The sequence below is a fragment of the Seriola aureovittata genome, chromosome 2, assembly GCF_021018895.1.
Source record: "Seriola aureovittata isolate HTS-2021-v1 ecotype China chromosome 2, ASM2101889v1, whole genome shotgun sequence".
Lineage (NCBI taxonomy): Eukaryota > Metazoa > Chordata > Actinopteri > Carangiformes > Carangidae > Seriola > Seriola aureovittata.
This window is the reverse complement of record NC_079365.1, coordinates 24,725,301-24,749,581: the sequence shown is the minus strand read 5'-3', so window position 1 is coordinate 24,749,581 and position 24,281 is coordinate 24,725,301. Positions and strand designations below refer to the sequence as shown.

The window sequence follows — 24,281 nt, the reverse complement described above, 5'->3', positions numbered from 1 at the left end:
ACACTCTGCATTAGATGTTTTACAGGTTAAAAAGCAGCATATCTTCAAATAGCAGATAGTACAGTGAATGTGAAGTGAATCTGTGATGTAACAATGCAATAAGAGATGGAGGCTCATGCTTGGTATCTACCAATATGCTGATATGTTTCCACTGTAGTACGTCTTTTATTAACTGTTCAGATAGCCATGATTAAGTTGCTGATGTGGCTCATTAAAAAGGGTTAGACAAAGCATGAGAGTGATTGCAAGAGTGCAAAGCAAAATAACAGTACAGTAAAAAATGAGAGGTCATGAAAGGAAGCAAAACAGTAAAGTCAGATGAACTGTCTGACAGAATGACTATGACTATGACAAAAAGAGAAAATATCATTTTGCTGCTGTTTTCCTGCTGAATTTGCATTTAGCTGTACGCAGAGAGAGGATTAGTCATACAGTTTTGCAGCCTGTGCTTGGAGTCTGGTGATTAAGTCAGTATTACATCTCTTAGATAAGATTATATTATGGGTGACCCCTTATGAGAGACTTATGTGGCTTCCTTATATGCAAGCATATGACTTTTTTAGCCTCACTATCGATGTGTGTGTAGGGATGTTGGGGTGTCAGTGGACCAGTCTATCAGGAAAAACCTTTGTCCAAACTGTCCTACCGACTATTACTGTGGATGGACTGCCATGATATTTGGTACAGGCATGCATTGTTCAGAGAGGATAAATCCTACTGATTTTGGTAATTCCCTGATTTTTCCTCTAGTGCCACCAGAAGATCAAAGTTTTCACTCATGCAGTGAAAAAAATCTAAATCTAGAAAACACAATTGGTACAGACATTCATCGCTCATGTACGATGTATCATTACGAAGCTGGTAATGCCCTGACTTTTCCTCTTGTGCCACATGAGGTTCACATTAGTGGTTTTGAGCAAAATGTCTCAGCAACTATTGGATGGCTTGGCATGAATCTTGGTGCAGACATTGATGCCCCCCTAAGGATTAGTTGTAATAACATGCAGATCCCCTGCCTTGTTTTCATCTAGCATCATCATCAGGTCAGACTTTCATTTCATCCAATTCTTTGGTTTAAAACCAAATACGTACACTTTCCTTTTCCTAACTGGAAGAGGTGCATGTTTTTTATTGTTTAACCTGGCGAATATCAACATACATCAACATGTTAGCATTGCCATTTGTAATCATGTTGACGTTAACATTTAGCTCAATGCACCACTGTACCATGGCTTCAGGAAGTATTTACACCACTTCATTTTGCACACTTGTGTTGTAAATCAGTCTATGCTCAATAACCCAGAATGAAAAAATAAAAATGTTTTTTTTAATTCATTAAAAATAAAAACTGAAATCTCTCATCCACAAAAGCATTCAGACCGTTTGCTGTGGCACTCCAAGTTGTGGCCAGATGTAGACTGTTGCTTTAGAGTCGGAGTCGGCATGTGGTAAATTGAATTGACTGGACATAGTTCAGAAAGGGACACACGAATGTCCTACAATTCAAACAGTATGTTAGGAGGGAAAAAAACAAGCCTTGAGATCCAGGAACTCTCCGTAGACCTCCGTGATAAAATTGTGGTGAAGCATAGATCAGGGTAAGGATACAAAACCATTTCTGAAGTCTTGAGTGTTCCCACGAGCACAGGGGCTTCAATAATTGTGAAATGGAAGAAGTCTGGAACTATCATGAAGCATTGGCTGTCTGGCCAAACTGAGTAACCAGGGAAGAACGGCCTTGGACAGGGAGGTGACCAAGAACCCAACGGTGACTCTAACAGAGCTTCAAAAGTCCTCTGCAGAGATGGGTGACCCTGCCAGAGGGACGACCATCTCAGCAGCACCCCATCTATCCAGCCTTTATGATAGAGTCGCAAGATGGAGGCCACTTAGAGCATGGAGATGGCTAGCATCATGCTGTAGGCGTGCCTTTTAGTGACAGGGAAAGAGAGACTGGTTGGAATTGAGGGAAGGATGAATGCAGCCAAGAACAGAGAGGTCCTTGAAGATATGCTCCAGAGTGCATGAAACCTAAGACTGGGGCGATGGTTCACCTTTCCCATCAACAATGACCTTAAGCAAACAGCCAAGACAACGCTGGAGTGGCTCTGGGACAAGTCTGTGACTGTCTTTGAGTGGCCCTGCTAAAGCCCAGACTTAAACTCCAGAAAACATCTGTGCAAAGACCTGAAGATGAAGGTTCACTGAGGCTTCCCATCCAATCTGACGGAGCTTGAGATGATTTGCCAGGAAGAATGGGATAATCTGCCCAATCCAAGTGTGCAAAGCTTGTAGAGATTTATATGAGAAGACTGAAAGCTGCTAAATGGGATTCTTTAAAGTACTTAATTAAAGGTTTGAATACTTTTGTAAAGGAGAGATTTCAGTTTTTCATTTTGAAAATGGAAGTTTTATCCACTTTAAATTAAATCTACAACATAATAAGGTGTGCAAAAAATGAAGGACTCTGAACACTTTGTGAAGCCACTGTACACACTGCCTCACCAGCCATTAGCATGAGTGTAGACTCATTTTATTTTATTGTGTTTAGCCTGCGGCCGAGCACACTTTCTTCTTTAGGTTTTTTCTTGTCAGCACACCAACTTGTATGTCTCCACATTGGCTCAATGATATTTATGCTTGACAACAGCTTCCTGAATCTACCAGTAGGTTTAGTAAAAACAGTAATAACAGGGGACTAATCTGAATATCAGTAATGTTGCAGTAGTCAGTGGCTGCAGTCGTCAGGAGGCCTCGCTTCAGCCACTTTTGAGTTTCTACATTACAGGAGAGGTGTGTATGCCCTGCACACCTCTGATGCTTGATGGTTCATGAAATGGGATTCTGTACGGCATCCTATAACCCTGACCTCACGAAACTGAGATCCTCTTTCACAGGCTGTCAGATGCATCAATGTACACGAACAACACTGATGATGTTTTTCATTTATAGTCTACACACACAGTGCTGTGTGTGCAGAGTATGCCTGGATCATTACCAATAGTACTACAGTAGGTATACACGGTAATGTCAGGTCACAAAATGGCATTTGATGATGTTGTTGTGCTGAGAGACAGTTTGACAGCTAACGCAGACAGTGATGTCGAGTCGTGTAGACTCTGAGAGCTTCCCTGTGAAAGTTGCTGAACCGATGCCATTGCTGGTGCTGCAGTGCGTTTTCTATTAGTTGAAAACCAACAGCACAACGCTTCTCTGCCTGAGGATACAGTGGGATGGATTTGTTCTGAGGCTCAACCTTCATAGAAAAGAGAAGTGTATCAATACATAACCCAGGTATTGAACCTCTGTCCCTTTTTTATCTACATTGCATTCAGATGCACATTGCCGCCCACCCTGAGATTGGTTCTGCTCGGGGCTTCACCTTTTAAAATTAGGTTTTTGCTTTCTCATGGTTGGAATTGTTGTAATCAATATTATAAAGAGTACGGTCTTGACCTGCTCTATATGAAAAGTGTCTTGAGATAACTTCTGTTGAGCTTTGACGCTATATAAATAAAAATTTACTTTACTAAGACTGAGGTTTTTGCGGTGAGCCAGTGTCTCAAAAAAGATTTTTTTTTAAACGGATGTTGCTGCAAAGTCGTTGAAGGAAAAGATGGAAAGGCCAAATCTAGGATACAGATGGTGCAACAACAGAGGGAGAGGAGGATGTTACAAGTAATGGCAGAAGCAGATTTACTGAGAAAATATTGGCTTTAGGTGACTTTGTAAATACAGGGAACAATATGTGACTACTGATGAGAGATCCAGGATGCAGGCAGAAAGATAATAGCAACAACGGGACACATCTGTATGTGAGGAGGGAAAAAGCAAGTTTGATTTAAAGCTGCATTAAACCGTGTTTTACATTAACAATGTAAGACTATGTGTACTGTGAAAAGGGTAACTCATAGTGATAAACCCACAAACCCACTCATTTTAGCATCTTTCAGCTCATTGTTTTGTTTTTACAGGCCACAATTTTATTGTTTTGGTTCACTCTTTCCGCTCTCATCAACATCCAGGCTGCGAAAAAGCTCTTTAAAGGGTCTATTTGTAAGTCTTCTCTGCAGCCAAACATGTTTTTTTTGCCAGGAGTGGGTGGCGGGGATTTTCGCTTGCGTTTATAAGACAAGAGGTTATAATATGACCTCTGAGCAGCGCTACACCTTCAGTGAGTCGCTATTGGAAAGTAACGAGATGGTGACTGCTATTGTTGAGTAAAGGAATGAAGTTTGATATTGAACTCGCAATATTTCTTCTAGACTATAAGTAAACAGCTGCTAGTGCTAACGCTTGCTATGTAGCAATAGCTCTTAAACCAACTGTACACTACCTGTCCGGCACCAAAGGACAGATGAAGTTAGCAACTAGTGAAGCATTTAACTTCCAATTATATCACACAATAAGTAAATGAGTCATTATATTCCCAGAATGAGAAAAATCTAGTGATATATGACAGTATCTTTGTACAATGGTTTGTGTCTTTATTTACTTGCCTCAGTGAAGACCGTGCACATGACTCTAGTGACTGTTTCAGGCCGACCCCTGCAGTCTCATGCAGAGGAAGATCAATACCTTTCAGCAGATCAATTTTAAGTGCTTCAGGGGCGAATTAATATTTTTAAGTACCAGACTGAGCAGCACCAATCAGTAGGTTAGTTTGTGTGTGTGTGTGTGTGTGTGTGTGTGTGTGTGTGTGTGTGTGCTTGTCTACCGTTTCTACCAAGTCAAGTGACCGTCTACATGTATTGTACAGTAGAACATTTAAAATAGAAGTTCTACATTTAAAATACTGCCAAAGTACATTGCAAGTGTTGTAATATATATGTGACATTATTAATAGTGATACATCAATCATGTTGTTGGCGGTTGACGTGGAGTTAGTTTTAACGACTTTATATAAATAGGTAATTCAGTTCAGTGGCTCCAAGTCTAGGGATCGGCCCCCTCCAAAGGGTCACCAGGTAAAGGTTGTGAGATGGTTTATGGGAGAAGAAGGAAGAAAAAACATGATTCTGCTACATAAATTTATATTCCATTTTCAATTATAATCTGACTATAGCTGTCAGATAAATGTTGTGGACTAAGAAGTGTGATATTTCCTTTTAAATGTGGAGATGAAAGTAAAGAGTACCACAAAATGGGAAAAGTAAAGTATGAGTACATGCTGAATATATATGCTGAAATGTGCATCAAGTCTCCTTGAAGCTCTATCAGCAGTATAGAGAGCCATTTTACTGATACTAGTAACCTCTTTAGAGAGTGTATGAATAGTGCTCTCCACTGGTCACTGTGAGTCCTGCACTCTCAGCTGACTGGATTCAAAGGTTTGATAACCAGTAATGATAACAACATGACAGCAATGTTATCTCAATCTATTCATGAAGCAGCTACATGCACAATCTTAGATAAAGTATCTGATCATGAACAGATCAAGAAAGATCTTTCTTTTTGGTTTTGTTTGTGGGAGGATGCAGAAAACAGTGAGAATACAGTGAGGATTTGCTGATGAGGGAATTTCTTAATGATACCAATTTGTCTTCTCCTCTCACAGCAGGAAACCCTTGACAAATCTAAAAATCTGTTGGAGCAGAAAATGGATGATGCCAGTGGTGACACATCTGGTTCACTGCTGGTCTTTGGACTTCAGTAACACATCCTAAGTTCTTGCTTCCAAATGTAATCGTGTCGCTTTTTGTGTGTTTTAATGAAGCACAGAAAGCTGTAGGAAAATGACTGGTCGCTGCTTAATTAGCAAAAGTCTGGGATGAAATCTGATGTGAAATGCTATCAAGGCCGGAGGAAAAGAAGAGCAAATGTAGGAAGCTGGTGCAAAGGATCAGATAATTACTTACTGAACTTTTGTCCCTTCTGGCTTCTCTTTACTCAGTACTACTCTGTCATGTTGCCCCAGATTTGTGCAGTTGGGCAACGCATCCTTCATTAGTTGGGAGATGCATTCCCTCCCTCTTCTTTGCCTCCTTCTCTGCCTCTAAATGTGGCTCTCTCCCTCCCCTCTGCTCACACCCTAAATGCACCACTATCCAACGCTAGTCTCTCAGGCTATTTTCAGCACCAGGAGGAAGAGAAAAGTAGATGTACATATCTGTAGCTTTGTTAGTCATCAAGATGGTCACAGTTCTCATGGTGGTAAACACTCTGTATTCAGTTTATTTGCACTCGTGCTGTTCAAGGAAAGGCAGAAAATTAGGAGTTTCCATGATTGAGAACCAGGTGTTAGACTGACCCCCAATCTCAGCGACAAGGAGACCAAAATAACCTTCAAATAATTTCTCTGATCACAAATGAATTAATCACCAGTCAAAATGACCCCATTCAAAGTGAAAAAAAAAAACTTGCAGGGTAGTCACCATCAACTCCACAGAGCCCAATTAGCCTTTTTATTTAATTAGTGAGACTGTAATGGATTACAATTGTTCATCTTCTGTATATGTTGTGCAATATATAAGCTAAGCTACAAGGAAGAATTAGTGCTTTGTAGTTTGTGCTTTAAGTTTCTGTAATATGGTGAGCACAAAGACAGCCTGTCAGATGTCAAGCTCTCTGGTGGATCAAGATCACTTTTTGATTTGACTGTCTCGGTTTAATTTCTCACCGACAGGAAATAGTTGTGGGCGTAATATTTTGCCTCTAAGCAACTGTACGTGGACGGACTCACGGGGGAAATTTAGAAGAAAGACATTATGCAGTTAATTACTGTTGATAGTTTTACCCCTGTGATCAGAATTCTTTTCCACTTCTTATCATGATGTAAGTCGATGGTAATATACTGTAGCGTGAAGGTGTTTGCTGCTCATGCCTGATGGACACTGGAGGACATTTGGTTTAGGTCATGGATTATTCAAAGTTTTTAAACTTCCATCTACAGGAGCGACATTTTACTCGTCTCTGTTTATATTCACATTCTCATGAAAAATGAAATTAACATTAGAGTGACATCCCTCCTGGTGTGCTACAATGGCTAATCCCGGAGAATCTTCGAGTCCAGAGGTGAAAAAGCTGATCACCTGATGTAGCTCACGTGGTCAGCCACGGCCTCAGAGGTGTACCATTAGCTCACACTGTATTGTTTAGTTGGGTTTACCCACAATCCCGCATTCCTCAGTCTTGTCTGTGGCATTTGTTCAATTCAGTGAAGGAACATGTCACTCAGTGCAATTATGTGAATCATTTATGTGTTTTTAAAAGGATAACAAAAGAGCTCTGTGGCACTGCGAAGTAAGCTTTGCAAAGTAAATAAAACAGAATATCCTTCAAGTTTAGTTTGAATAAATAAACACTCTGACTTTAATAGACCTTATTCATGGCAAACACTTTTGACATATTATAGCAGGAAAAGCAGCCTGTAGTCAATAACATAATGATGGCTTCATTTCATTGTGAATTTCACAAGCAAACAAATCACAATTAAACCTTCATCATTCTTATTAAAACATGGAGTTTGTTGTGACCCCATGTAATTCCCAGTGTAGCACCCCCCAACTCCGACCTGAGGAGACGTCTATACAGTGAGAAGAAACACCCGTGTGGGTGTACAGAGTTCCTCCTGTGTGCTCCCTGCTATGACAAGTCAAAATACCTGCTGTGAAAAAGCTCTATTCCAGAGGCAACATATGAATTATTAAGATTACGGGGGAAAAAAATCAAAATAGACCTTTAAGGGGTTCCCTGGTGGCTCAGGAGCTTAAGGGGCTTATCATCAACCACAACGCCCCCAGTTCAAGTCCAACTCTCTCCCCTCGTACCATGTCAACTTAACATGTAGTGGTGTTTAGGTCTTAGACAAAAGAGGCCCAGTTAAATCCTCCTCATATTCAGCTTTAAGATCTCATGGGTCAAAAAAGGATAAGCAGAATGGAAAATGGATGGATGGAGGGATGGATCTCTTGGGTTATTTTGGTTCAGCAGCCACTCGACTTACTCTATACCTAAAAACATCCGCTCAGTGTTTACGGACACACATGAGCACACACGCACGCACACACACAGTCATCTTGCTGACCAACTGCTACATCCAAAACACCCAATCACTGCAACTGATGTACATGGCCAACTATGACCATATGGTGCCCTCTGTTTACCGTCGTCTGTGCTGCAGTATTCACTGACCAGCGTACGAGCGTGTGTGTGTGTGTGTGTGTGTGTGTGTGTGGGGGGGGGGGGGGGGGGGGGGGGGGGATAGAGGAAGACAGAAGGATGCGAATCTGGAGAGAGCAGAATAAGATAAGAAAAAGATGAAAGCAATGAGGAGAGGAAGAAGTGAGGCATCGCAGGAAATGGAGGAAGAGTGTGAGCAGCTGACTGTTGGGCAAGCTGCCTTCTAGCTTCGTATTTCTCTGTTACACCCCTGCATTGCAGCACTCCCTGCAGGAGCTGAGAGAGTGCAGTCTTTTCCACATCCTCTGTGCTGCCTCAGAGGAGACAAATCATCTTGACCAAAATGTCCCAGCACAACTCGGCACGACACACACGTCCTCTGCGTATGTTCGTAATGTGGAGCTCTGATAGTGGTTGTGTTGCTCTTATCATCGACGTCCCAGTGCAGCGCAGTCCTCCGGCCTGACTCATCCTTCGCGGAGAGGATGACTAGTAGAGAGGGAGGGGAAGTTTTATTCATTCACAGATACTCTGAGGGGATGAGAGAGCCAGGGATGAGCTGGAGTATCCCACAATGCACTGGGAGTCCAAGTGAATCAATCCTGCTGTACTGTTACTGCTTCAGTTGATGCTGCAGCTGCATTGTGACCTTGCACTAAACTCGTAGACACCAAAGCTGCTGAGTCAAAAAGCAGAGTGGTGATTTATCAAACCAGGTCAGGCACATAAACTGGTTACATCTGGTGAGCACACGCACAAGAATGAAAGAGAAATCTGTAGCATTATTTTAACAACCACTTTTCTTTTCATTATTACTTTTTTATCCTCTTGTGTTAATCTTATTGTTCATGACTAGTTCAGGGATGCTTCTATTAATATGAAATTATTTAATCAAATTTATTTTATTTTTTATTCAATTTCATTAAATATATATTTTTTTAATCAAATTAATTATTCATTTATTTGACCAGTTGAGGGCAGCAGAAACAAGTTGAGACATGTCATTACCTTTTAAGTTAATGGTGAACAGCAAACTGTTGTTTATTTGCATATCCAGCAGTTACAGAGCAGCATTATTATTACATCTGGAGTTGTGTTTCTGGTGACCTGGTAAATGTAAGTTTAATATTGACTCTTTTTGCTCTACTTACTCGTTTTGGTCTCTACCAACTCCTGAGAGAAAGTTCTTGCTCTTTAGCTATTAATTGCTCCACTATGTTGTCCACCAGCTACTCTCTGACTGTGTCTGTTTGTCTTTTTGGTGCTGAGCAGGTTGTGTACAGAAGGTTTTTAGAGCCTTTTCTCTGAAAACAGCTGCTTGCTGTGGCTGAAAATGACAGCAGTGAGAGAGAACCAAAACAGTATTTATGGGCCAGACAGCTAATCAATGCAGAATCAGGTGATAAGTCTCTGGAGGTCGATCACTATCAGGTGCCCCTTTCATATTGCCTTTTGACACATAGCACCTTTAAAGACTAAGAATTAAAAGACTTGTTTTTCTAAGGCTATACAGATACAAACCCCAAATGTATGTATCTTTAAAATTTTAGGGTACGACAAAGTGAACTTGATCTATCTGTGGAAAATTCGGTCATTGCAAAAGAGAATAGTAACTCCATACAACCCAAATCAGCAGAATAAAAATGTAATACACTGGAATGACGGTTATATGAGGAAAAACAACCGCAAGTTTTTCATTTTAAATCTGATAAACACATCAGTGTTGCAGACTTTTCAAGACTTTTCACATTAGGTGAAAACAAAATTCCTTTCCCAGTTGAATGTTGCTGCTTTTTATTTAGTGATAATTTTCTATTTTATTTTATACAACACAAAGGCTCCTGCAGACCCAGTTCTTTAATGCCTTAACAATACTGAAGATAAATTGGAATGAAATCTCTGAATTTATTTTGGCAAAAAATAAGATATTCAGATTTTTTTGTAACTCAGTCATAATGCAGCCTGATAAATGGTTTTTTACAAAGCAAAGTAAAATTTAATTTCACTCAGAATAATGTGGCTATTAGTCTCATAACGGATATGTATTGAATGTCTCTAGCCATAGAAGAATGGGCTGCTTGGTTTGGCTCCCTGCCATTTACATTTTCTCCATTTTTCATGTTTGCAATTTATTTCACAATCTACCTTTGAGTGCATTAAGTTGTTGTTGTTGCCAAGCTGGCTCCTCTGACAATGCAGATTTACAGTGAGTGCTGCCATATATTAGCATTAAATGCCTCTACGTAATTACTCTCCGTAGACGTTCCATTGAGACAGCACAATGTATCACTGAGCTGGGAGTGTCCTTTAACTTATGGTTTCAAACCACAAAACCCTGCAGATGCTGAATGTCTAAAGGAGGTCAGTTAAGAACCGAGTTTGAATCTGTCGAAGCACGTCGTCTCCTTTTTTTGTTTTCTAGTCTCACTGGGACTCTCTGTGAATAATACAGAAACAATTAGAAATACAGTAAATAAGAGACTTGGAGAAAATCTACAGTAACATCAAAAGAGACAGAAGCTCTGTCCCACACAACCTGGGACAGAAGTAAAAATGAACAAAAAGGTGTGGATATTACAGATGTACTGTATACCTTAAAGGAATAGTATGCTATTTTGGAATATACACATATTTGCTCTCTCATTGATAATTAGATTAGAAGATTGACACCACTCTCACCTCTGTAGAGTAAATATAAAACTACAGCCAGGAGATGGTTAGCTTAGCTTAATTTAGCTTAGGTTAGTTTATCTTATCTTAGCTTAGTTTATCTTATCTTAGCTTAGCTTAGCTTAGTTTATTTTAGCTTAGCTTAGTTTAGCTTAGTTTATTTTAGCTTAGCTTTATATATAAGCTTAGCTTAGCTTAGTTTAGGTTAGCATAAAGACTGCAAACAGCTATTCTGACTCTGTCCAAGGTAAAATAAATCTGCTCACCGGCACCTGTAAAAGTCAGTACTTAACACTAACTCTTGTTCAGTCCGAACAAAAACCAAAGTGTAGAAATGTCATTTTACAGTTTTACGGAGGGTTATGTGCTGGTCTATTTCTTTAGCCATCTTGTTGTCACTGATTTCTGGTCGACAGAGGTTCTAGCCTTTGGAGAAAGCCAGGGTAGCTTTTCGAGTCTTTATGTCAAGCTATGCTAACCGTTTCCTGGCTGTAGCTTCATTTTGAACAAACGGACACGAGGGTGGCAATTCTCTCATCTCACTCTTTCACAAGATGTTGAACTATTCATTAATTTAAAGCACTCCAAGATTTAAGTGGGTTTAGAGTTTACTTTTACACTCTTTAGCTTTAAGTGTCTCTCTCCGGAAATCATGAATTAGCAGCATCGCGTCATCTTCCTATGACATTTCTTTCAGGCCTAATTCTTTTTATACACTGACGTCCTCTCGCACCCACCTCAGTCTACCAATCCACTTACTTTTATTCGGAGTTATTTCGTTTTCAAGTTGATGGCAAGGTCACTTTGTTCTGTCGTTGAATAAAACTGTTTAAGTGTGAAAAGCAAACTCATCGCAGATTGCAAGAAAAACACTGAGAACCAGGAAAAAAGTCCTATTAAAGCAGAAGACCTTGGTGATTTTGAATAGCTCTGTACAAAGTCGCAGCTCTATGTTTTATTTAAAAACAAGAAGCTTCAGCTGCTTTCACTTTCAAAAAATGCTTTTCAGTGAATGAAAACATATTTGAAGCAAGTATGGAAGACAAATATCTCTGGGCATAACTTTGCAGTACATGGGTGGAAGAAAAAAAAAAAAGAGAAGAAGGGATGCTCTGTGATGCAGCAATTTTGTGTGAGATCCCTGCCCCCCTCTGGCAGAAGCAGCTCACTGCACTGTAAACTGGAGAGAGAGGAGCCACCTCACACAAGCCCCTGACAGCTGCTGGCTGAACATGAGCACACAGAAAGGTATTTCCCCAAGGAGAGAGAGGAGGAAAAGAGGGTTTCAGGAGCAAGCCAGGGGAAAAATATTGAATGCTGGAATTGAAAAGAGATCAAATATGTACAGAAGTAGCTACATGAGGTGCATTTTCATGCATTTGTTGATTTGAGACCAGTTTATCATGCAGAACGAATGCATGGCCTCAATGTTTGCATCAATTTCATTGTCACATATCAGTTGTTTCATGATGTAATGCTTTTAGCTCAGTGTTGCAGGCTGCTTTTTTTTTGTTTGCCTTGTAACTGGAGAAGATGCATTGCAATCTACTCACTTCCAATCATCACTGATGAGTCTCCTGAGGGACTGTTGAAAGACAGACAAGTTGACCTAATCATTCTTGGTTTCAGTTGTTCATTCTGAATGGTTTTAACAAGAAGGGATCCCTCCAGAGGGTTATATCACACTTCTGAGATCAATTGTTGGGATCCAATTAATTGTATGAACTCAGCGTAATACCATTTGTGGAGCTGATGTGGTAAAGTCAGCACACCCTTAAGTGTATGTCAGCCGTCCTCCTACCCCAGCTGCCTCTACCTTGTTGTAATGCACCTCTGATCTGTGCAAACAGTGCCCCCCCTCCAAACCTTGTGCATATTGATCTGTTACAACTGCCCTCCAATGCGAGACCAAAGAGTGGCATGCTGCAATCAGTTGTGTGAGCAGCATCTCAAATGAGGTTGGGGGGGTGGGGGGTGGGTGGTGGGGGGTGGAGAGAGAGAGGTAGAGAGTCTGCGTGCATGAGTACATTGAGGGAGAGACAGAGGGGGGAGTAGGGAGGTGTGTGTGACGGGAGGGTGGAAAATGGGGGAGATGGTGAACATTGGAAGAGGAGGAGTAGGAGGAGGAGGAGGAGGGAGGAGGAGGGGTGTAGTGCTGCAGTGGAGAGAAGTGAGAGGAGACTGCAGTCTCTGCTTATGGGAGAGATCAGACTATGTTAGCACAGCTCTGAGGAAACTGTAGCCCAAACAGTCATTGATATTGGATGGGCCACCTCGTGAAGGGGAATACCACATCTGACTGGTGAGTTTTGTCCTGCAGATCTTTTAATATTAAGGTGCAGTTATGTGACATGAATGTCATCAAAACATACAACTAGAACACGGCTATCTGACATGATCTTTTCTGTGTCTTCAAACTAATTGAGTGAAAATAAACTATAACATTGTGACTGTATCCTCTGTACCTGAATATCCTTGTGAATCAGGATGTGTCTGAGCCTTTTTTTTTTTTTTTGTGTGGCTGAGTGATGCTGGCCAGTGATGGGCTGCAGAAATCAGAGGCAGATAAGGACTGAGTGCTAATGGCACAGAGGTAAACACTAGGCTAAAACAATAAGGGGAAGAGGCATGGACACGTTTTGGTGTATTTGAATTCAGCTGCTGTCCTCATCACTGAGAAAACATGCTAAGCTATGGAAGTTATAGAGTGGAGTCATCCCTGCAGATTAGGACGGCAGGGATCGTCTTGGATTCTGTGTTTGTTATAGCTGCTGACTTGTTTCGTCAGTGGTGTTTGGAGATGACAATTTCTTGAATGATGATTTTCTTCTTCAGACATAAAGCGACTGTTCAATTTTTTGGGGAGGGACCCATGGTGCAGCTAAAACTTTAATTACAATCACCATACATCACAGCAGCTTGGTAACGGTTGGCATTCGTGTCATGCCCATGCCCAACGCTCAAGCAGTGACTTGACATGGGCCTTGAGCCAATTGGTTATTTGATTGGCTGGTCACCTCGGCTATAGGCAGGTAGTGGGCAATTCTGGATAGCTGATAGACACTATCAGGATTGCTTAGCAACAATGATCTGCTGGCTCACAGCACATGGGCCTCTACTGTACTGTATTTGAACGGCAGGCGTTTGACCATAAGCCCTACTTATTGAAATACACGTTTCAATTAAATGCTTGAAACTGATCCGTGGCCTGTGAATCAATGAAGATGAGGTTATATCACGACTGTTTGCCAGACACTGACAGAGAAGTCTGAAGTCTGGCTGGTTCACTTCCATGTCACGATACAGAAATCCTCACATGCACTGAGAGCGTATTCAGATGAAGATGTCCCTACAGTGAGAGATTCACCGTATATCACTCACTAATGTGACACACAAACTTTTGTGTTTGCATCTGTGAAAGCCGGCACTCAGCGGTTGTCCTGGCTCATTTAAACAGTGGATATAAATTGTCTGTCTTTTTAACTGAGCCAGATCATTGTGTTTTAGCGCTTTTAGAGGGAGATGAAACAAATATCCTCTAGATAGCCCTGAACATATGAGAGCTGTAATGATACACAAGCACACCCCCGCCCACATACACACTCAGACGCAGTGTGTTTTATCATTTATTCCTGATGAGTTGTTTTTCATTTCTATTTTATGTTTCATTTTCTCCTTTTATTTGAAAAGCCTGCCTACCTCCACATCGTGCTCTCTTAACAGTCACAGCAATGACATTAAGCTGGTAAGAGTGTATCACATAATGCTCGCTCTGTTTGCTTGAAAATGTATTAATTTCATGACCTCTGCTGTCAAAACACTTTTTCACCCTGAAGCAAAAACAAATAAACATGGAGACGTTCTAAGCTGCAGAACAAGTAAACGGTTGTCAAGTTGCCAGTTTAGCATTATTGTTGAGGTGGTGGGGGGCATGAAAGCACCAAGGCAGTGTCCATATCTCCATGCTCAGCACTGAAAATAATCCTGCAAATGTATCATACTGCAGTAAAATTATTCCTTCTGATAGAATTTAAACCATTAAACTGTGCTCCTAATATTCCTGTTGCTGTCTATTTGAAATAATCAAATAAATGAGCACAAAAAGAAAGAAGAATCCTCCTTCTTTGCACCATAATATAATGCACTTGTTCCACTTCAATCCAAGGTGAAATGATGCTACAGTTGTCAAGGGATTCCAGTTGTCAGATTCTGCAGCACATATTTTTTTTTCTGTTTAAAATGAATAAATAAATAAATAAAAATAAAACAGCAATGCCTTCATGCTCAGCAGCAAATGCTAACAGTGTGCTGGTGTCACTCATAGTCATGCAAAGGGCAGACAGAGAATAAATAATATAATGCTCACTTGAGGCCTGGAGATAAATTGATTTTGTCAGCTGTTGGCGGTGGATTGAATTTCCACAGGATAAAAAAGATTAAGACCATTGTGAGGAAGCACTTGTTTTATTAGTCTCTGATTTGTGGGGAGACTGATTTAGACAGCAGCTTTATAATTTCATTTTAGCACAGAGTTTAGTTTCTTCTACTTTGGGACTTCAGCTAATGAGGATCTTTATTACTGACTGACCTGCCATTTGTTTTCTCCATGAATGAATTAATCATTTGGTTCATAAAATTGTGAATGATTATGAGCATCATGGTTTTTCTTGAAGAACAACATCTTTACATTGGTTGTTTTATCCAAAATCCCCAAATATTCACTTTACATTCACATAAGACAAAGAAAAGCAACAAATCCTCACGACTGACAAGCTGAGAAAAAGACTTCAAAGATGAATGGATTATAAAAATTGTTGCTGATTCAAGTCAACAGTACAATCATTCAGCTGATTTATTTCTCTGATTCTCTCATTGTATTACAGAATATTACGTTTTCAAATATTGTTGCCAAAATTACTGATTTCTTTACCCAACAGTTCAATTCACAAAAGATATATTTTTGCATACACATTCCTGCCATCTGTGTTTCGTACCAACTTGTTCTTATTTCCAGTCACAAAGAGGGGAACACTGCCAATCCCAGCATGCATTTCACTGAAGACAGGAACGAGGACTAAAACTCAAACACATAAACAGACAAAACAAAAACTGCCTGAAAATCCTTGTAACATGAGAACGTGTTGACTCCACACCGAAAGGGACGGCACACAGGTTCAAACTGAGGGCGTTCATGCTGTGATGTGAGAGCGTTAAAGGAGAAGAAAGGTCTTCACTTTCACTCACAAGATTTCACTACTACTATTTTACAGCTAGGAGCCGTTTAGCTTATCTTATAGCATAGCATAATGACTGATAAGAGCATAATTACTAGCCTGGCCCTGTCCACGAGTATCAATATCTGTCTACCCACCCCTCTAAAGCTAACTAATTAGCATTCAATCTCATTTGTTTCATTCAGACAAAAACAGAAGTGTAAAAGCAACAAAGTGTGGCGACCTGCACTCTGAGGTTGTCAGGAAACCAACAGTGGCGGTAGGCGGATTTTGTCATCCTCTGGAAAGAGATGGACAAGCTGTTTCCTCCTGTTTGCAATCGTTATGCTAAGCTAAGCTAACCGTCTCCTGGCTGTAGCTTTTATATTTACAACACAGACATGAGAGAGAGGGAATGAGACTTTTCCTTTAACATTTCAGCCACAATCTACGTTTTTCATGGAGAGCTCCCTCAGCTCTGTTTAGATGCAGCTCTCTCTCTTTGTCTCCACCAGTTGTGGCAGATCACAGTGTTCAGAGAGGGGGGGGGGGTGTTAATCACCTCCGCTTCTGCTCATTCTTCACACCGAGAGTAAACTCTCACATCATCAGCATAATGATGTGTTTAGTCTAAACTTTCATGACTTTTATATCATGTAAGGTTTTTCAGTCGAGGATTTGTAACTGACATCGGTTTAATCCGTGACTAACAATGCACAGAGCTGATTGTGATCTCTCCATGTTTCCCAGGGTTGAGTTGCTTCATTGCGGCCTTTGATCTTATCATCGCTCAAAAAAACAAAGGGATCCTCTTTATTCATTAGTCACTTACAAAAGGAGCTCTACTGAGGCAACAATTTTTACATGATCTTCACCATCAGTTGGACTTTGCACAGTCACTCTCTCTCCTTTTGTTCCTTCAGTTAAATTGTTTAGTCTAAAATGTCCTAGAGCTTAAAGTAACATCTTCACATTACAAACAGAAAATATTTTTGCTTGATAAATGACTTAATCAAACTTCTGGTCCAATTTTCTGTCCGTCCTCGACTAAACTATTAAGGGACTAATTGTTTCAGCACAACATCCTCCTGGGGTAGAACTTCAGTTTCTCCACACATCAGTTTAGTGTTTTTGCTGTATATTGGTCAGATAAAAATGTGTTTGATTTACAGCCAAATTCAGCAAAGTTCTGCAACAATCGTCTTTAGATAAAAAAAAATGCTGCATTCACTTTAGTTCTTCCATTTCACTGAGGTTGTGACATTACAGTTGTTTGGTGATGTTAATTCTCCCTTTCTGTCTGATCTCTGTGTGTCTCAGGGACGCTGCACCTAGTCTTTGACAATGAAGTTTAACTTGTTCAGAAAGCCACAGGCCGTGGCAGCCGCTGAGCCCACCGGTGCCACCACCATGACAATGGCTCCCACCCTGGCTGTCATCACCACCTCTGTGCCGGACACCTCCGGCTCCAACAACACAGAGATCAGCAAGAATGACATGTTTGAGGAAATCAAGAGTAAATTCTTGAATGAAATTGATAAAATCCCACGTAAGCATACCTGCAATTCATTCCTGATTCCTTCTGAGATTCAAAATGTTTATTTATGTGACAAAAAGTGATGATTTTTGTGTGTGTGTGTGAATGTGTGTGAAAAATCATAAAGCTTCCTTTCAATCTCAATTTTCCCTCTGTTGTTTTGACACTGGCAGTGCCTCAGTGGGCTTTGATTGCCATTGCTGTGGTGGCTGCATTGCTCATCCTTACCTGCTGCTTCTGCATAATCAAAAAATGCTGCTGCAAGAAGAAGAAGAACAAGAAAGGAAAGAAGGGCAAGGATGGCTTCAACATGAAGAACATGCAGGGTGGCGAGGTATGACGCCTCGTGCTTCCTACATACTGAAAAGTCAGGGTAACAGGATGTTTTGGATGATGTTTTCCTCTTTTCTTCCACTGTGTTACCTTCAATTATTTATTCAAATTTGACATTTATTGCTGAGTTTTTATTCATCTAAATATGATTCTAGCTAACCGCATTTGATCTTTTACCAGCAGCTCTTTTAGGCCAGGCTGTAGAGGACACAAGGAGAGCTCTCTTCCCCTCCATTTATTTGATGTTGTTGTGGTCGTTTAAATGTGTGACATATTCCATTGTGGCCCGTGGTGAAAAATGACACACTTTGTTATGAGGTGGCAAAGAATAATGAGAACCGTGAGGTGGAAAGTTTCTTTTGACAAGTCGCAGGCACCAAAAGCTGCATTTTATAACAAAAGATAATGGATGGAGGCGTGAAGCCCGCAGAAATATCGGGAAATTTTGGAAGCAATGTCGAGTAAATCAGAGGATAAATGTTAGAAAAGCCCGTGATTCATTTGAGGGTTAACCAGCTGACATCACCATAGATTGCCCTGTGCTCCAGTGACAGTTAATTAAAGCAATCAATTATTTGTGTCCACGACGTGACAAGGAGATGAAAAAAAGCGTGTCATTTCTCCTCATAATTGTGGTGGTGGTGGTGGTGTTGACTGCCTCTCTTTTTGTAGTGTGTTTGGTGTCTTGTGAGTTGAATCTCTTCCTCTCTCTGCTCTCCTCCTTTTTTTTTTCCGCTTTGTGTCTGTCTTGCGTGTGCCTCGTGTTTCTTGACTGTGGTGGACTCCCGCTCTACGGTAGGTGGATAGCTCACGTTGACGCTCTCTGGCCCCCGGGGCGGAGGGGGGTTTCATGGAATGAAAGTCGTAGCTTCCTTTTCCTTTTTTTTTTCTTTCTTTTTAGTCCTTCCCAAAAACAATTTTTTTTTTAAATTTTTGTTATGACAGCTTGAGAATGTAACAATGGAAAGCTATGATGTACTCCATAAACCCCAAAGAGGAGAGTCTAACCATCTAACGCATTGTTCCCGGGACAATGTTACTGTAACTCACACCAATATGGAAAGTATTGGATTAAGAGATGATATGCAAGACACTTTTAACACTATATTCTATGCATGTGATAAAGGGCATGGTTGGTTGTTTGGGAGACATGGAAACGGTGATGATAAAACTGCATGAAGAGCCAAATATTTGCAAATCTGTCTTTTTGATTGTAATACTCAAGGAGGAGGAAGAATGTGGAGACACTGGATGGCCTGAAAAAGACAAGAGTGGAAACTTTCCAAAGTCAAGGTCACCTTGACAGTGACATTTTAATTTAACTGCAGTAATAACGCTGAAACAATAAGACTCTACATTATTCAAATAGCTGGCTGTGCCCTTTAATCCTGCACCATTTATTGTAATAACGGTGAGTTGAAAAGAGAGGCATTTTTTCTGGTGCCACATAAATTTAGATGTGAAACGAGGCGTGCAGGTTTAAAAAGTTTTGGATTTTATGAATATGTATTTTATGAATATGAAAACCCGTGAGGGTAGGGTTAAATAAAACAACAATAATTTTCAATCCAGTTAAAAAAGCAGTATTTGAAAGCCATCTCCTTGCCCTGAATATTATGTCTTTTTTGCCTTTTATTATCATTTAATATGCATTGGCATTTGCTGTTGTGAGCTAGTTCCTGAGGGGTTTTTTATATAAACATTTATCTCCATTTGGTGAAATGAAAGCCCTTGAAAATGATCCCTTTGACAAACAAGAGCTAATTTGCTAATATCTGATTTCATTGAAAAAAGTATTGCAATTACTACCCCTCTTAGTGGAACTAGCATGCAATGCCTCTACTGACTGGCTGTCACTGTACTGCACAAGCATGTAGAAGGAAATGCCAAGTGATCCCAAAAAAACACTGAAGACGAGATGTGCAGGATTATTCAAAAGTATAAATGTGTATTTATGTGTTACCAATAGAGATGTCTGCCCTTGTAAATGATCAAATCCCTGGTTATTATCATCAGGTGCTGTGCAGGTAAGCAGTAACCAAAACATGTATCTCCCACGTAAAAACTCCTGGAGCTCCAGTGTCTGTGGCATGCTGTCTGTTGTGGGGAGCCCTGTAGTCTGATTCCTGTTTCCCTGACCTTTAACATCGTGTCTTGTTTTGTTACCTTCAAACCACAGAAACACCAGGACGATGATGACGACGAGGGAGAGACTGGACTGACGGAGGAGGAAAAAGAGGAGGAAGAGAAAGAGCAAGAGAAACTGGGGAAGCTGCAATACTCTATAGATTATGACTTTGAGAATACAAAGGTCTGTGGTTGTCACTTGTAAATGCTTTATGTCTGTTTTCAGTCTTTAAAAGATGTATAGTTATTTTTTAGACGGATAGTAGTGTTGGGTGTGTAAAATCAGGCAGAACTGTGTTTTTCATGATTGAATTTTAGAGAGCGTCGCACAATTTCCACTGTTCTGATATTTTCCATCTGCCTCAAATCTTCCAGCGTTTTCAGAAAATAGTTTGACATTCTGAGAGACACACTGATTTGCTTTCCCGCCAAGAGTTAGATGAAAGGATTGCTCTCACTGTCATGTCTGCAGAATGAATATGAAGCCAACGAGCAGCCAGTTAGCTTAACTTAGCATAAAAACTGGAGAGAGGAGGAACATTGAGGATGGCCCTATCCAAAGGTGACACAATCTGCAAACAAGATATAAAAAGGTCAACTTTAGATGAGCTGGTCAGCAGATTGTGTTTCCTTTGGACAGACTTTGGCTTGCTGTTTCCCCCCTTTACATCGCTATGCTAAGCAAACCAGCTGCTGGCTGTAGCTTTATATACGGACAGACATGAGAGTGGTATCGATCCTTTCATCTCACACTCAGCAAGAAAGCAAATAAGAGTAATTCCCAAAATGGCAAACGCCAATGTAAACTCTTATCTCTTGAGCATCTTTTCTTGTACTAAAGTTAGCACGCTAGCCAGCTAGCCCCAGCCTGTCTTGTCACTTTCCGATAGCAACACATTGTAGCCTCCAATCTACCCCAAAGACGTAGTGCTGCTCAGAAGGTGTATTATAACCTCATCTTGGAAATGCATTTTTGCAGAAAGACATAAAAAACTCAAGGCTAATCAATTAAATAGATACGGACATTTTGCAACAATTCTTATTTATTTGTCAAATGTTCAGTAACTTTATCATCATAAGTGTAATGCTCTCAGCAGCAGATGGGCACAGTGGTAGTATATGACATGAATTAGACTAAGTCAACATATATACAGCAGAGACTAGCATTAAAGTCATATTTTAAATGTGTTTATATAATGTAGTGACAGAAAATCTTTTTTAAATTACCACACAGTGACAGTTGTGTGACATTGAAGAAACCTCCAGTGAGTGGGGCAGGACATTTTTGTGATTAATTGCAAGGCTGAAGTTGTCAGATGATGTTGTATAACCAGTCTGAGGCAGTGACCCTGACACAAATGAAAAATCTTATAAACTTTGGATTTTTGCCTGATAAAATTCTGTCTTCGCCGCTCCCATCCTGCCCTCATCTCGGCACACAGCTCACCGTTGGCATCCTTCAAGCTGCAGACCTCATGTCCATGGACTCCGGTGGAACCTCCGATCCTTACGTTAAAGTCCACCTTTTCCCCGACAAGAAGAAGAAGTATGACACCAAAGTGCACAAGAAGACACTGAACCCCGTCTTCAATGAAACATTTGTATTCAAGGTACGTCTCTCACATACTCGTGTGTCTGTGCAGTGATAAATTACAGTACAGTCTTCAGATACAGAATGTGGAGAAGAGAAGGTTTTCACCCTTTTTTCACAAAGATCAAACATTTATAGATGATGGTGAACAATCACCCTAACCCCCCGCCTGCGTGTCCATCATACTGTGTGTGTAATAGCACTGACTGTGTCTTGTCAGGCTCATCTGGATGTGTGTGTAACCACTGGCCTGTGCAGCCTACATGCTGCTTTTTCCTGTCCTGACTAATAAGGCCTGCAGAGACTCTACCAGTGGCTGTGGGTCAGGCTGGAAGCTCTGCCTGCCGGAAAAAACAAAAACACAAATCTTACTTAACAGAACGCCTCTGACTCTTGTCAGATCCGCAGAGCCACAACCATGTTCACTCTCCAAGGCTAATATATGTTATTTAAATGCCATTTATGCTAAATTACAGTTGCTTTTTTCCCCAGATAATCTGTATTTTATTTTGTTTTTCCTTAACTATGCCTTTTTCATTTAGTTTTTGTTTGAAGATTTAATTCCCTTTAACACACAATAAAAAGCAGTGGTTCAGTATAGTGCCAGTGTAACAATGGACTTCCTTTACCCAGTACCCACTGTTGTAATCTTCTTTATTTTTGTATCTGAATTTTTGCAGTTTTGACTCATACAATATGAATTTTGTTCAACTAACAATAATTTTATGGTAAAACCCGAGGTTAACACTGAGTCAAAAATAACCATATTTCCCTTTGGGTAAGTAATCGAACAGTCATACGAAAAATAACAGTAACTCTAGGTTAAAAGATTTTTTGGTACTGAGTAAAGTTAACCCTGTATTGTGTCAGTGCTTTCTTTATCCAAATGATATCAGTTTTTAACATGGTGACAGTCTCAGTCTTTAGTCATATCACTAATGAGATGTAAAACAATGTAATCCTGTGTTTGTTGATCAGGTACCCTACGAGGAGCTCGGTGGGAAGACGCTGGTGATGTCTGTTTATGATTACGACCGATTCTCCAAACATGACGTCATTGGAGAGGTGAAGATTCCCATGAACACCATCGACCTTGGCCGGCCGATCGAGGAGTGGCGGGACCTGGAGAGCGCCGATCAAGAGGAGGTGCTGTTAAGAATCAAAATGATTAGGATTAACGGATAATTCTGGTGATGTTCTGCATTTTTGTCACTGGCAACAAATCCCATGAAAAGACCAAAACGAGCAATACTAACCTGCCTACCAACAAATAATATATGTGTGTCCAAAAGCCTGATATAGCTTATTCCTCCAGGGTTGTCCAGAAACTATGAAAAACACAGCAGTGAGCCGCACTGTTCCACTTGCTGCCATGTTCCCTCATTATGATGAAAGTGTGCACTGTAGTTTATTCTGAGTCTATTTGACAGACAGCGTCCTGCTGCTGTAAATACGCTCCAGAGTGTATTAATCAGCATCTGAAAAAAGTCTCCAAAAAATACAGTGTTTATATCTGTGGGCAATATCTGTTAAAACCATGCAGTGCCCAGCTGTTTTTAGGAAATTACTTAGTCTTTTTTAAAAGTGAAACTATGTATTTGTGACTCCTTTTTAAAGTCAGACATCTTTAGTATGAACCAGCGGACATGGGAAAGTCATAAACTGTGAAACAGCGACCATATTGTTGGAATTGGTCTTTTCATTGTCGACAAAAAGAAAAATATATAAAGCAGCACCAGCCTTAACCTTTTAGGATAGATCACTTAATTAATCGATATGCAGGTTTTTTATGAAAGTGCACAAACATTCAGACAATCATCAGAATCAACATGTATTTCTTACAGTTAGTGCAATAAGAGTTCAGAAATTTATCTGATAACAGATTAGTCACCTTTTCAATGTCATTTTTTGTTAATTTCATATCTTAGAACTGTCCTTAATCCATACAGGGCTGTGCAATTCTGAGTAAGTATTCTGACAATGTTGCCACACGGACAAAAGATCCTCATTTTCAGCATATAAGAGAAAATTCAAGACAGAGAGCTGAGAGCGTTTTGCATCAGCCCATCATACCACAAGCAGTTTGTTGGTGTCTGATGAGCATGTGTGCTTGTCATTTCTGTCTGTCTCTCTGCGCTGACTGCTCAGCCTGAGAAACTCGGAGACATCTGCATCTCCCTTCGTTATGTCCCCACCGCCGGGAAACTTACCGTCTGTATCCTGGAGGCGAAGAACCTGAAGAAGATGGACGCCTGTGGATTATCCGGTAGAGAAATGCTGTAATCACTTCAAAGTTAGAATGTCGTAATCAGAATTTACATTTTTGTTTTTGATGGTGTTGAGTTAAGTATACATGCACGCATTGAGAACACATCCATAATGTCACACTAAAAACTGAGAAAACAAGGCTCTGTACACTTCCCAATATCTTGGGAAGTAGATATTACAGAAACGTAAGGAAACAAAAAAACAACATATTAAAATCTTGCCTTGATGGTCCCTATTGCTGATCGTATTGATGCCCGTTGCAGATCCCTATGTAAAGATCCAGCTGCTGCAGGGGGGTAAGCGTCTGAAGAAAAAGAAGACTACAGTGAAGAAGAACACCTTAAACCCATATTACAATGAATCCTTCAGCTTTGAAATCCCCCTAGAACAGATGCAGGTACAGTACAAGTCAAACCTGATC

General features: G+C 40.4%; 1 protein-coding gene across 5 annotated transcripts in view; it reads left to right on the top strand.

Annotated features, from left to right (window-relative positions):
• The window catches only part of LOC130181199 (synaptotagmin-2), a 30,606-nt gene that overhangs the window by 1,780 nt on the left and 4,545 nt on the right, over positions 1-24,281 (top strand). For 3 of the 5 annotated variants that reach the window (XM_056395105.1, XM_056395114.1, XM_056395134.1), the window contains exons 3-9: positions 17,325-17,553; positions 17,715-17,875; positions 20,054-20,185; positions 21,444-21,611; positions 22,571-22,738; positions 23,741-23,858; positions 24,124-24,257. In XM_056395105.1, the coding sequence (XP_056251080.1) occupies positions 17,349-17,553; positions 17,715-17,875; positions 20,054-20,185; positions 21,444-21,611; positions 22,571-22,738; positions 23,741-23,858; positions 24,124-24,257 (1,086 nt within the window). In that variant the 5' untranslated portion in view covers positions 17,325-17,348. Of the gene's footprint in view, positions 1-12,957; positions 13,094-17,324; positions 17,554-17,714; positions 17,876-20,053; positions 20,186-21,443; positions 21,612-22,570; positions 22,739-23,740; positions 23,859-24,123; positions 24,258-24,281 lie in introns of those variants that run through there. The other 2 variants (XM_056395124.1, XM_056395144.1) reach the window with 2 other exon arrangements.